This window comes from Penicillium atrosanguineum, assembly GCF_028827265.1.
Source record: "Penicillium atrosanguineum strain IBT 20685 chromosome Unknown utg000004l_segment0_segment0, whole genome shotgun sequence".
NCBI lineage: Eukaryota > Fungi > Ascomycota > Eurotiomycetes > Eurotiales > Aspergillaceae > Penicillium > Penicillium atrosanguineum.
The window spans coordinates 915,157-928,533 of NW_026623136.1; the positions used below are offsets into that span (position 1 = coordinate 915,157).

The 13,377-nt window shown below is 49.5% G+C and overlaps 4 protein-coding genes across 4 annotated transcripts; 2 read left to right on the plus strand and 2 right to left on the minus strand.

Annotated features, from left to right (window-relative positions):
- Window positions 1-209: 209 nt before the first annotated feature.
- Window positions 210-6,527, minus strand: N7443_005652 (uncharacterized protein; the record flags this gene model as incomplete). Its single annotated transcript, XM_056885708.1, has 4 exons — window positions 210-5,296; window positions 5,355-5,630; window positions 5,693-6,026; window positions 6,078-6,527. 4 exons carry the CDS (start codon window positions 6,525-6,527, stop codon window positions 210-212), a joined length of 6,147 nt encoding a protein of 2,048 aa, XP_056741156.1.
- Window positions 6,528-8,394: 1,867 nt separating this feature from the next.
- Window positions 8,395-8,930, minus strand: N7443_005653 (uncharacterized protein; the record flags this gene model as incomplete). Its single annotated transcript, XM_056885709.1, has 2 exons — window positions 8,395-8,576; window positions 8,678-8,930. The coding sequence occupies 2 exons, from the start codon at window positions 8,928-8,930 to the stop codon at window positions 8,395-8,397; spliced, it is 435 nt and encodes a 144-aa protein (XP_056741157.1).
- A 1,991-nt stretch (window positions 8,931-10,921) lies between these two features.
- N7443_005654 (aegerolysin family protein) lies at window positions 10,922-11,410 on the plus strand (the record flags this gene model as incomplete). Its single annotated transcript, XM_056885710.1, has 2 exons — window positions 10,922-11,031; window positions 11,086-11,410. The coding sequence occupies 2 exons, from the start codon at window positions 10,922-10,924 to the stop codon at window positions 11,408-11,410; spliced, it is 435 nt and encodes a 144-aa protein (XP_056741158.1).
- Window positions 11,411-12,223: 813 nt separating this feature from the next.
- N7443_005655 (ankyrin repeat domain-containing protein) lies at window positions 12,224-13,151 on the plus strand (the record flags this gene model as incomplete). The annotated part of the gene is made up of 2 exons (XM_056885711.1): window positions 12,224-12,239; window positions 12,331-13,151. The coding sequence occupies 2 exons, from the start codon at window positions 12,224-12,226 to the stop codon at window positions 13,149-13,151; spliced, it is 837 nt and encodes a 278-aa protein (XP_056741159.1).
- Window positions 13,152-13,377: the final 226 nt, after the last annotated feature.

Here is a 13,377-nt window from a genome sequence, read left to right on the forward strand (position 1 = left end):
GTAATGCCATCGTGTCGATGGACATCCAACTGTATTTCGACGTACATCTTACCTCGCCTACGTTCTTCCCTAAGAACAAAAAGTCGGGCGGCGATGACTGTATTACAAAAGAAAAGCATGTATTCCAATTTGTCGTGAACTTTAGAACAGCAAGATCACAAAACAGAAAGTGAAAGTATATGACTTCTTTTCAACGTATTGTATCGTCGTCAAACAGCAATTGCCAGGTGCTCGTGGGCAAACGAGAGGAGGTCGTCGCTGGCTTCAGCCTTGCCAGCCCCGAACGACTGCAAATTCCACTTATCGACACCATCCACTCCCTCAAGATCATTCGCAAATGTGCGGAACAGATCATTGCTAAGTCGTTCATATTCAGAATACTCCTTTGGCCAATCCCCTAGGCGCTCGACAGCAAGTTTGAGCATATGCAAGTGTTGCCGAACATGTTTTCCTTCTTCCGCGTTCTCACCTGGACTGGAGGTAGACGAGGGCGAGGACATACCGGAGATGACCTCCACGTCCATCTCGGTCGAAGCCGCCGAGGAAGGGTCGATGAATACGCGTAGGGCATTCTCATGCAGCGCGGCTGCTTTACGGTAATAACGATAGGCCAGCTCGCGGCGGCTTGTCTGGCTCTGGTAGCCTTGAGCGACACTGGTGTACATCTGCGATAACAGGACTGTCATCTCAACGGTACTCGGGTGTCGGGGTCCATGAACACGAGCGCAATTGTACACAAGATCCTCTGCGAGCCGGACGGATGCAGTGTAGTCACCAATGAGATATCGGGTGATGACCAGCATGCGACCGAGAGCAAGGGTATACGCATGCTGGGGCTGGGACAGGGCATGAGTATCCCGACTTTCCCAGAGGGAAGTGAGGACCCAGGCTAAGGTTTGGTAGTCATGCTGCTCGTCTAGAGCCTTGATCAGGCTATTGACGTGCGCCAAATCCAGCTGTGCGAGCTCGAAGTTGTGTGACTTGAAGTATGCCAGCGTATCATGCAAGATTGTTGCCGACGTTCTATCCATGTACTTCTTGACCGAAGTGGTTGGGCCAATGTCAGTTTTTCGGCCAGCGAGAAGAAGACCCAGCTTGAATACCAGTTTGAGTATTGCCTGGGACGAAAAGCCTTTGTGAGCATCGATATATTTCAACGACGCCATTGCAAGGTGGCAGGCAGACTGGTGATCCTCAGAATCGAGCAGATAGGCTACTCGGTTGTAAGCGGCGATGGCCACTGAACGCCCGAAGTCGCGCGAAGTATGGGTGTTAAAATAACCTAGGACTGTTTCGATAAAGACCTTGGCCTGGTGAAGATCAATCTGCAGGCTGGAGCCCTGGGTCTTCAAGAAGAAGCTGGTGTACTGATCCACAACTTTATCGGCGGCAAACTGACGACCGCGACTGAGCAAGAATGCGTGCAGGCGAGCCACCGTAGTCGCTGTCTTCTGGAGGTTCCAGGATTCTGCCTCGAGGACATTGCGGAACTGCTCAAAGTACATATATTCCGTAGTGAGGGCGGCGTAGATCTCGTTCAACGTTACCGAGGAATCCTCGAATTCCTGAAGGCTGTGTTCGAGCTGGGCCAGGAAAATGAGGCCAAGTCGCTGGCGCGAACTCTGTTTAAAACCAAAGGAACTGGTATTGCTGGTATTTTTGGTGATTATCTGGCTGTAGATATCGTGAGAGAGCTCCTTGGCTCGCTGCACCTGACCGGCTGCGATGTAGCTAGATGCAATGCTCTTGGCTGCCGCCGCTAGCTTGACAGAGGACGTCTCGGTCGATAGCACCTGAGTTGTTGCTTCCTGTAGCATTGAGATAACAGCCTGCGACTCCCCCTGTTTAGTGCGCAACGAGACGATCTCTTCCATCTGAGAAAGGGCCTCCTCGTGGGCCCATCCGTAGCTGGAGCGGATACAGGTCAGGCGTTGGGTGCGGATAGACACCACTTTCTGAAGCTCTTTAGCGGTCATGGTTTCCACTTTCGACGCGGTCAACGAGACATTTTGCTGTTCGTAGATCGCATCCAGATTATCGCGGATGTCTTGGCGGTCGACCTCGACTTCGCTGGATTTCATCTGCAAGAGCTCTTCGTAGAGCTGGATCGCTTCCGCTTCATATTGCTTGGATTCCTGACAGATATTGGCCAGCGTCTTGGTCGCCTGGATAGTGATCGAGGAGCTGACGCCGAAGATGCTGATGCACGCTTTGCGATATTGCACCGTCACATCGTGGATTGTAGAGGTGTCGCTATGAGCCTCACGCAAACAGTGCAAATAGCGCTCATAAATGGTCTGGACGAACCCTGGATCTCGTAATTTCGGGCTGGTCTTTGGGCTCTGCAGGGTGGTGAACAGTACCCGGCACGGCTTCAGCGCCTCCGCATACCGACATTGTTTCAGAAGTTCGGTCGCCACGATCAGGAGTGGCTCGAACGCATCTGGGTGGCAGGTTTCCGACCCCTTGTTCAAGCACTGGACGATCTGACGATAATAATCTACTGCGATGGGAAGCGGTCGTGTCATCTCGGCCAACGTCCAAAGTTTCTGAATCACAGTAGGATGCTCTTTGCCAAATCGCTCGGTATAATCATGCAACATATCCTGGTGAATGCTGATAACCTTGTCGGTCTGGGAGGTACGCTCGTATAGACGAAGGAGGCTCGTTGTGACTTGCTCCAAGAGTCGATCTCCACTTACCGGTCGATCGCGTCTAGCTGCACGATAAAGCCGAACCCGAATATCCTCTTCCTTGATCGGGCGACGGCGGGAGCGGTAGCAACTGGCTAGACACTCCGCAAGCTCAAAGCAATACTCAACATGGGCTGATGGTATAGCCACGTCTTCAAGCGAGGGCGCAAACAACGCAGGCCAAACACCTCGCAATACTCGTTTCAGCATGCTCGTTGCATCTTGCCACCTGTGCTGGGACATGTACATCTCAACTAGCGTGGTGGTTGCTGTGGTGGACACCTGATCAACGGTGGACAAGTTATATACCATTTCTTTGAGGCTCGACTCGGTCACAATAGATGACGATGATTTAGACGATGAGCTGGCGGCCATCCGCACAATTTCCTGGGATGTGGACTGGATGTTATGTTGTAGCTCCTTGTAAATAGCGCTCTGGCTACTGGTACTCTGTGCGCAGTGCTTGAAGACATCGAGTGCCACCACGGACAACCCGACGGATTTCATCAACTGTCCAAGCTGCATGAAGTTAGATACCAAGACCTCTGCACTGGAGATGGTCTGCTCATGCTCTCCCCAAAATCCGGCAAGGACTGAAGCCGCTTCGTTTTCTCTCTTTTCACTTTTGAGGAATTGGGCGTACGCGAGGACGGCACGCAGCATCAAAACCTTCTGCTCAGGGGAGTGGCTCAGCCGATATTCCTGGCTAGCCTGCTGCCATAGCTCCACATACGTGCGCTCGGCCTCTTCTATCCGACCAGCTGACATGTATTTTTCGACATTGGCCAAGGAAGTCTCCGAGTCAAAAGACCAGGTAATCAGTTCATCAGCTTCCTCTCCATCCAAAGCTAAGGTGGTTCCTGCCTCTGTTGTCGTATCCTTGCGGCCGTGTAGTTGGACCAGCAACGAGTCGTCCATCTGCCGAGATCCGCTCCGCTTCTTAGTCCCCACGGTGATAGACCCCTGAAGCAAGACGGTGATCTCCTGGGCTTTGCTCTCTTCCTTTATGAGACTGTAATGCTCGGATAACTGAGTCAACGTGGAAGTGACCATGACGTTCGTCGCACCATAATGGGCCTTATAGCATTCTATCAGAAGCTGGAGCACCTCAACTCTTCGCATCATAACCTCCGTCTTGGACTCGGTAATTTGATCTGCGGTGGATTCCAGGAAGAATTGGGCCATTTCCATGGTGATGAGGTGCCGGATGGACAGCATTGTTTGACTGACTTTTGCCGCATTGTAGAAGATCTGACTGCTCTCAGCAGGCAATGTGGTCTGAATCTTTCGGTAGAAGATTGCCTGGGACAGGATGGCCTGCAGAGTGGCGGGGTGATCGGTATTCAAGATTTGGCGGTAAAGGCGTGTCTGAATCCCGTAAATTAACCGGAGCGACGGAGTTGCCTTGCTCGCCCACACGTTCATCTCCAAAAGCGGCAAGGTGGGACTAGTTGGCCAGACAGATCGCAGGTTCTTGCTAGCCGTCGTGATCTCTTGAGCGCTGGTGCATGCGAACGCGGTCTTGACATAAGCAGTCCAGTAGCGAATCGCGAAATCCAGGAGAGGATGTTTCTCCAGCAGGTGCTCCGTCAGTCGCTCATCCAGTGGGGTAAGGGATGGATCTTGACTTTCCGTCACACATTGCTTCGTGTACAACAGAAGTCGTTGCGCAAAGTCTGCATCCCTGTTCTTGATTGCTGGCAAGAATTTGCCTTTAGAGAAAGTGTCCAGAATTGCAGTGCGTATCTGCCCATGCCTCAGATAGATCAGGTGGTTATGGAAGAAGACAAGCGAGGCAACCGGCTTTAGTAGGGGATGGAAGTCGATGTCACAGTTCCCAGCGACGGCCGCCTTCTCGAGCTGGATGGAGAGAAGAGCAGCCAGTTCCTGCTGGGTGAGAGGGCGATCTGCAGTGGCCAGCCAGACTAAGACCTTTTTCGTCCCCTCATCCAGCTTGGAATGCAGGGTGTGCGCAACGAGATCGTTGATTGTGTATCCCGCTCGGACAATGCTATCTAGGGATTTGGAGAGCGCAGGCTCATTTGGTGGGTGTTCATCGCGCAACCGTTTGGCAGTCAATTTTGCCCACAAGAAAGAGCTTTCAGAGGCCTCCGTGATGCGAGTGACCGTCACTTCCTGGTCCTCGTCGGACATCACATTGAACGCGTGGCTCTGGCATATAATTTTGCGAGTTACGGCAGCGACATCGTCGAAAGTGAGCTCCGATGAAATTCCAACTGTTGTCTGAGAGGCAATCAAGTCCATCTTTTGTGATGCGAGTACAACCAGCTTCACGGCAGGGGCTTTGGATGTAGCTTCGTGGAGTCGGCGCGATAGAGCTTTCTCTCCGCAGCTTGCCTCTTCCACGCCATCGACGACCAAAACGAGCTCCTTGGCGCCCGCAATACTGGCGTTCAGGGCATTTGCCAGAGCACTCCATAGTAGATCGTCGTAATTGCCTTCGTCCACACACTGCTGGCTCTGATCATAGGTGCTGGCCAAGATCTGGTACAGCTGCAAGTTGCCGATGCGCTTACTAAACATCTGTGACAAGATAGTCTTGGCCACGGCGCACGGGGTTGTGTTCGCGGGAATCCGGCCATCTATTGTAACAGGTTAATGGAGCTGCATGGGGTTGAGGAAGTAGACATCAATGCTTACTGATGGGTGCTAGGATGGACGTGTATCTTCTCCCTCCGATAGGATGCTGTAGATGATCATTGATGACGGTCGTCAGGACCGACTTGCCGGAACCAGGCTTGCCGGTGATGGAGAGCACTTGCTGTTCGCCTTTCAAAAATCTCGTCAGGTATGGCTTCACCCACAGGCAGGTGGCTTCCTCGCGTTCTTGAGCTGAAGAAGCCATCGGGTCGGTGGCATTAGCGAGAACTGGGTCTTCGGGCTGCAACCACTCTTTGAGGGTATTTATTCCGACAGCTGCATTGAATCAGCATATGCTACAATGATTTAGACAATAAGAAAGTTGTGAGCAAATCTACCTTTACTGCCATCAAGACCTTCTCGTGTCAATTGATGACGCCACATGAGCTCTGAAACTTGCTCGCAACGACCACGAAAACTATCGATTGGACCGGGGAAAGTGCTATAAATATCGATTGAGACTGATTGTGAGGCAAGTAGCGATCGGTGGAAGTGCGTGGCCACACAGACAACGAGGGTGACCAGATCGGCTAACGCGAGGATGAGTTGATCCTTGATATCCGAAGAAACCACAAAGAGCTCAGCACGATCCAGCAGGTTGCCCAGACCAGCTGAGCAACGATAGAAGAAGCCAAACAGGTCCATAAGAGCGGGGGCATTTTGTTCTCCCAACTGCACCGCAGTAAGTAAAATATTTGATAGAATTGAAAATAGTTGGCGTACCTCGAGCAGGCTCGCGCAGTAGCAGTAAGATAACTGGGCAGCAAGATGGCTGTCACCCGCAAACTGCTCGATCCCTAAATCGAACGAGTGCACACGCTCGACGAACAAGGCTGCCCATACCAAAGCCTTGTCGTAGCTGCTCCCCTCTGGCGGGAGCTTTTTCATTCTCTCACACCGAATCCACTCAAGCAGGCTAGTATAGTCAATATCGGACACCCTAGAGGCCCCAATATCGTCACTATCTCGACGTGCAAGCGAGTGAACTACGTCAGCAAGTGTGGCATCCCCTCCATTAGATGTCCTTGTGCTATGCTGGTACGAGTGACTGAAGTTGTTGGCTCCAGCTCCAGACACAACTGCATGTTGCTCCAACATGTCTGAAGTCCGTCGCAGACCGAGAAGAGAAGTGGAGGCCAGATGAGACACGCCATGTTGGATAGAAGATGCCATACTTTGCTTGAGTCGTTTGTAGTATTAAATCATGAGAAGATATTCGAATAATTCAATACAGCTAGAAGTACGTTAAACTCCTTGATCAAAGAAGGAGTTACCCGCTCTTATACTTCATCATGTCCCGTCTTCTTCGTCTCTTGTCCACGGCGCTTTTGCTGTTTCTGATTGAAAGTCCACGACGTCAGCATGAGCTGACATACTTAAAAGATACCCAGCCGGCAGGTAGTGATGCTCTCATTATCCATGGGAGGATAATTCCCTTCGCCAATGACAATGGCGTTTTTAGTCCATGCCGCGGCGCTTTGCGTGGATTGTGCGGACCTCTGAAAACGGTTGTGTCATGTGTAAAGTTTCAACAGACGGAAGATGTGTGGATGGGGCGAAATGAACTATGGCCAACGATATTCAACCTTCTACCGAGGATGACGGCCCCCCGAGTAAATTTTGAGGGCCCCGAGGATCTGGACGCTGTTCAGTTGAATCGAATTTGACAATTAGAAGCGCGGGCGGTATTTTCTTAAATTGGCATGTATAGACACGCAGTTTCAAAACCCTCGATGTCTTGTTATGCTAGCAAAAAACGGCATGCAATGTATGTATTGGTGTGGGGTACGTGAAGTGCACGACCTCCGATTGCTCAAGATAGTATCGGAAAGTCCGAACGGCGTCCATCGACACGTTCTCTGCAACCATGGAATATGGATTTGAGTTTCTCCAGATAAGGAAATAGCTGATGAAACGAAACTGGCGCATATTTGGTAATCCATTGTCTATTGTTTTCAGCAAATGTTAACAACGTATTTCCCAAAACTCAGCTATACATTCACTAAGCCAAGCACATGCTTCTAACCCTAAATAAATCGATAGTAGATTCCATTTTTATTGCAGAACAAGCGAAAATCTTGAACATTGCTTAACATGATTCCGCTCATGAGGTCATGCTGCTGGTTAACATCCATGGAATGCTCGAGGGGTGGAGATCCTGCGTGCCGAACCGCATTCTACATACAGTGGGTCCCACCGATGGATGGCACGAACGAAAATGGAAACACAATGCGAGCCTTGCTTCCGTAGAATATGAGAAGACGAAATTGCCTTCCAAAGAGATTAATTTAGATGCGAGCCAAGAGCGGCGCTAATCCATAAAGTCTCGTCCCAGGTTAACATTTGACAGAAGTATTAGCGACTCGCCACTGCACGGTTCGTCGAAATAAGACCCACATGGATGCGGCTGGCGTGATTCCGGAGATAAGACAGTGAAATTGCATCTCACGTCGGAGTAAAGCTCACAATAGCTTTCTCTCTTGATCAAGTTTCGTACCGTCATCACTGTTGGATATCCGATACATCAAAAGTTTTAGAACCGAGGAGGCTATGTAATGCCATGACGTTGGAGGACGTATCTAAGAAGTGAATTTTGTTTTTCTGGGCCAAATATGTCCAAGTGGCAATTCAAAGCTAAGAGAGAGGAAGGAATGACTGTTCAGATGATCTGGACATGCCGCATTTGATGGAGCTCCGAACCATACCCAAGCCAACAAGCCAACGAGCTCATGTTATGAAAGCGGGATATCATGCTGGTCGATCGCAAAAGACTATCGCATTGCACAAGAATTCCTTTTCTCTTCCTTCCGCCAACTCCCTGCTGATTTTATCTTTCTACTTATGATCATTGGTATACTTGGTCGCGCCCGAGCCTTGGAAGTTCGTTCACTCGTACCGTCAGTCTACTTGTCATGCAGTCTACACGTGGGCGGGTGCTGAGCGTCTATGTGGTAGCTCCTGTCGGCAGGGTTGTAAACCTCGGGCGGTCTATACGCACATGAACCACAGTTCATTGTGCGCCGCATATGCCTTTGTTGTCTTAGGCAAGACTTGTGCGATGTCGGTTCCCTCCCTCTTCTTGCTTCCGATTCGCCAGCCCTCCTCCTCTCTTCGGCACCCGAACAAGCCAATAAACACCCAAAGCCTCCACGGCATTAACCACAACGTACACCAGGACAATGCCAAAATTGAACTCCTCTCCTGATCGCTTGCAGCGAGAAACTGGAGGTGGAGTTGAAGTTTCATTATACTACAGAGTCTTTGCGTAAAATTTTGTTCCGGCGTGGAGCAAACATCGAGCACAAGGATAAAAAGGGATTTACTGCGCTTGCCTTGGCGGCTATGCTTAATTCTGACGCCCTTGTCAAAAATTTGCTCAATCATGGAGCCAGAATCGAGACCTGGGATAACTTGCTCTTTATGCCTCTTGGAAAAGCCGCCTATGAAGGCTAGTATCAAGCTGTGATAACACTTCTGGCGAAGGGAGCCGACATCGGAGTCCAGAATAAGAACAGCCAGACTCCACTTGCGCTGGCTATCATAAACCACCACCAGCAAAAACAGTCTGGCAATCATGAGGAGCGCGACAGCGTGCCTCGAAATCATATACAGGCGGATGAACAGTTCCTATTGCGAGAGGCATTTCCACGCACCACTGTAAAACCCAACGATATTGTGTCAATGCAGCGATATACCCCCGCCAATAATGTGAAGATGTACAATCCTCAAATTCACATCTGAGTGGCTGAGCAGCTTTTGTTGCACAAGGCGGACGTGAGCGTCACTGCGGAAAACGGGCAATCCCTGCTGTCAATTGCGGTGTGCAACGGAGATATAGAAATGGTGCGGCTGTTACTTAAATGGGGTGCAAAGGTAGAATGACAGGATGGGGAAGGAATGACAGCCTTTACCTGCGCCGAAGCCAAGGGCCATCAGAAAATATTGGAGCTTCTCCGAAAGTGGATGGAAAAGGCGCCATTACGGGACCTTGTGACCACAGTCGCTACGGACTTTAGCGAGAAGTTGATGGCACTTCTCCTCGACAAGCGCGGAGCTGATATCGATATCACAGAGGACGTGGCCAAGGCAGGGGTAGCAAATCTTCGGGGCGGGGAGAAGGTGATGGCAATACTTCATCTGAATGCAAGAACAAAACCTATATAACCTGGTAATTCAATTAGTTGACTATTGGGGCCCCCATACAAATCCGAACTTGACTTGACCGTAAATGGCCTTTCATAAAATACCGTTTATAGGATCGGTCCAGTACTGGGTGCTTATCACCCGGGCTGGAGTACGGACGTAGGTGCTATGGAAAAAGGTCGGATATAAAGGCTAGAATTTGAATTCTGTCTAAGAAGACTTGAGAAGTAATAATACCAAGGTCAACTGGGGCAGTGGGAGTTGGAATGAGGAGAGAATGGGAAAGTGATAAGACACAGGGAAGAGACGGCGGACGAAGCATCTCATAGGCGCTCGACTAGGCTAGGTGAGAAGGGGGGCGCCTGTATTTGGCTGCAGAGGGGAGCCATTTTTGGCGTCGATTTGGTCACGATTGGAATTGGGGGAGCACTTGTTGAAGTCGAGCGCCAACATAGAGGCGCGAGGACTGGAGGATGACTAACAGTGTTAAGCAGGTGCAAAATAGTGGTAGTGCTGGGCGGTGGGATGTCAAGCGGCGGCTCGCCGTCTCGAGGTTACGAGTGGAAAGTCGGCCGTTTCTGGCCTTCAAAGTGGTCATTTTCGGCGCCAATTTCACAGGTCCTCAGATTCGATATATAACTTACGCCTGATCGTCTGCATGTCATGTCAGGATGCATTCTTAGTTACAATGCAGGCACTTAGAAGTCTCATTGATTCTAGGCTTTTATGGATCTCATTTGCACCAGTCAAAAAAAGCCTTATTACTAAAGTCATCAATAAAAATGATCTAAAAAAAAACATACAACAGCAGGGATTCGCTGGTGGTCACCCACCCAACTACTAACCTGCCGGCGTGTGGCTTAAGTACGGCTGAGCGGACGGGAAGCCCTGTTCTCCACACCCTATGGTCGTATGTGGTATAAACTTCATTGAAAGAAACCTTAACAGTAAAAGTAAATTATCGGCGGGCAATCCAGGGAGGCAATCAGCAGACCTGGGTAAATCACGTGATGCATTTGGCAACCAACGACACTAAAGATAAGCTACCCTATTGACCCCAGAACGAACGTGAATATACAAGAATAAAGCGTAAGGTGAAGAGCAAAGACGGGAATAAAAGTCCCCGCAAAATCAACGAAAGCCAAATCAGACGGGTTCCACGGATAGTCCTCTTATTGGCCAATGACATCACGAGACATCACGAGACAGACCCCGGTATGACCAGAGCATCCCATTGGAAAATGGCCTGATAGATGACATCGTCGAGTCATCACACGACACGCAGTCAGGCAATCCCCGCAACTTTCGGAATGCGGGGTAAATTCCTATATAATTCACGATTCACGCCCATCTTCACGAGATCTTTCACCTTTCCTAAGGTTACATAAACCCCCTCATAACTTAACAAACCACTTAACATCACAATGAACGATACTTTGAACGATTTCAACAACTACAACTCCCAATGGGTGTCCTTCCACATCCGGGACCATCTGAAAGATGAGGTCTCAGTGCACCACACTGTGATTGAAGGGTACATCATATACCTCCCCAGGTTATTCATACCACCTCTACTAACAACAAGCAGCGGGGAGTTCTACAACCCCGAAAATCGCCGCAGATCCCTGACCGAAGAAGAGGTCGACGAGATGAAGATCTCCGGCGGTGGAGTCGGTGAAATCGGTGCCCAGAGCCGCCGGGGCAGTGAAGGCCGTCTTGACCTTTTTCATGGCAATGATAAGATTTGTGAGCTTCATTGGGAGAATCGTGGAGGAGATTATCTCAATTTGGTCGAAACACTTGATCAAAATGAAAAGTATAGAGTCGTGCATGGGGGATGGAGCCCAGAGGCTGGCCCTCTGGGACATGTCTACGTTGACATTACGGAGAGAGAGAAGAAGGCAAAGAACTAGGAGGATGCGGATACGACAAGGGGGAGGGCTGGAATGGTCTCCGTCCTCCCCTGTAAACCTTTTATTGTTTAACTGTGTTCTTCTGGGATTCGTGTCTACTTTATCTAGTCTCCAAAATGACAAAAAAACTTGAAAACCTGGGATATGTTTCCAAAAGAGGGGTTAATGCATCTACCCAGTGAAGGTTTTGGGCTGAAAGTCTAGGTGTTGGAGGGTGGCAATAAAAACGCCCCTTCTGGACCTAGGCAATTGCTACATAACTTGCATTATACCCAATCCTTTATTAACTACAGAGCCCTTACTTTGCGCCATTTGCTATTCTCATTGTTGGCTAATCCTAGAGAGTAGGGGCTGAAGGTGATGCGTACCGACTTCTTGTAGTGAGGTACTATCTTCACTTTTGTGGCCTCTTCCCGCCGATCATCTCATGACTCGTCTGAAATTCCGTGGATACGTAAAGAAGATCCTCGAGGAGTTCGCGATCGGTTTCTTCCTTAAAATGAAGAGATCGCGGTCTATTCCATGTTAGACGATGGCCTGGCATTAGAGCAAATTGGAGAAAAGCTGCCTTTTGGTACCCAGTGGAGACTTAGTTTGGTTGCCAGAGATGAGGTGTCAGTCGCCCATGATGACTGATCACATCAATTGACGTTTTCCCCCAGACTCAAGGTTCGTTCTTCCAAGGATTTGAGGGGACGATCACATTGTGGGGAAATATAGCGATCCACTCATGCAGCCAGCTGGGGAATGAGTGTGACTCAAGATCCTGATAAACGCAGACTTATTTCCATTGAGAACTTCCAAAATTCCAAAATGAATTATTATGAGTGTATGTATAGATGAAATTTCAGAAAGAAAGCCCCACCGCAGAGCAAACAGGTTACATCGCAGCCAAGAAGGGAAATCTTATCGCTTTCAAGATGTCACGCAGTCTGCCGAGCTTCTGATTCGCGGTCAACACACGCCTCTATTCCTAGCGCCACATCGTGGCCACGTCGCTGTAGTTCAAGCTATACTCGCTCATGGAGTCGACGCTAATGCCCGAAGCCAGGGGAGACGCACGGCGCTGTACGATGCTTATATCCATGGTCATATAGATGTGGTTGAGGCTCTTCGGGCTCACGAGCAGATTGACATTAACGCGTACGACTTGGATGGCTATACTCCAATCTCAATCGCAGCACGACATGGCAATGTTGATATTGTGAAGATGCTGCTCGCCCGTGGCGCCAATCCCGGGTTAGTACGCAGGAAAAATTCGCAGGTTACTACTCTCCATAGTGCGGTCGAGAAGCAAAAGCTGGAACTGGTTCGTCTTCTTGTTAACCGTGAAGACGCGGATCTAAATGCGTTGCGTGCAAAATCAACCCTGTTACAGTCTGTCGTTGATCGAAACAATGAAGACCTCATTAAGATCCTGCTCACCGATCCGAGAGTGGACCCTGACCTCACGGTTCGTCGTGACGCCCAGACACCCCTACTACGCGCAACATTGAAGAACAACACGGAAATGGTTCAAATGTTGCTAGTTGCTGCGGCAAATAAAAATCTCAAAGATAAAACGGGTCTCTCACCCGCTATGTTGCTTGAAGCAAGCGCGGAGGCTCGAGAGGAGCTCGAGCGCGACCGGGGGTTATTCGGCTCAAAGTCTCTCAGTAAGCTCGGAATTACTGTAGATTTGATAAACCCCAAGGATTCTCTGTCGCAGCTTCTAGTACAGATAGAAAGGTCAGATATATAGAACTTACCGGAAAGTAAGAGTGGACACTGATATACCTCTCACATCATGCCAACTACTTGAAACATTTATTTTGTGTTCAAATCTACTTTCAACTTAGAGTTGTTACATTTACATGACTTTATATGAATTTCATCTGAATCAACATAACTAGCCAAGTCCTTTCGTGCATCGTCACTTTTTCTACAGAACAAGTCGAGCCACAACCTCAAATAATTGCAACCCTCGG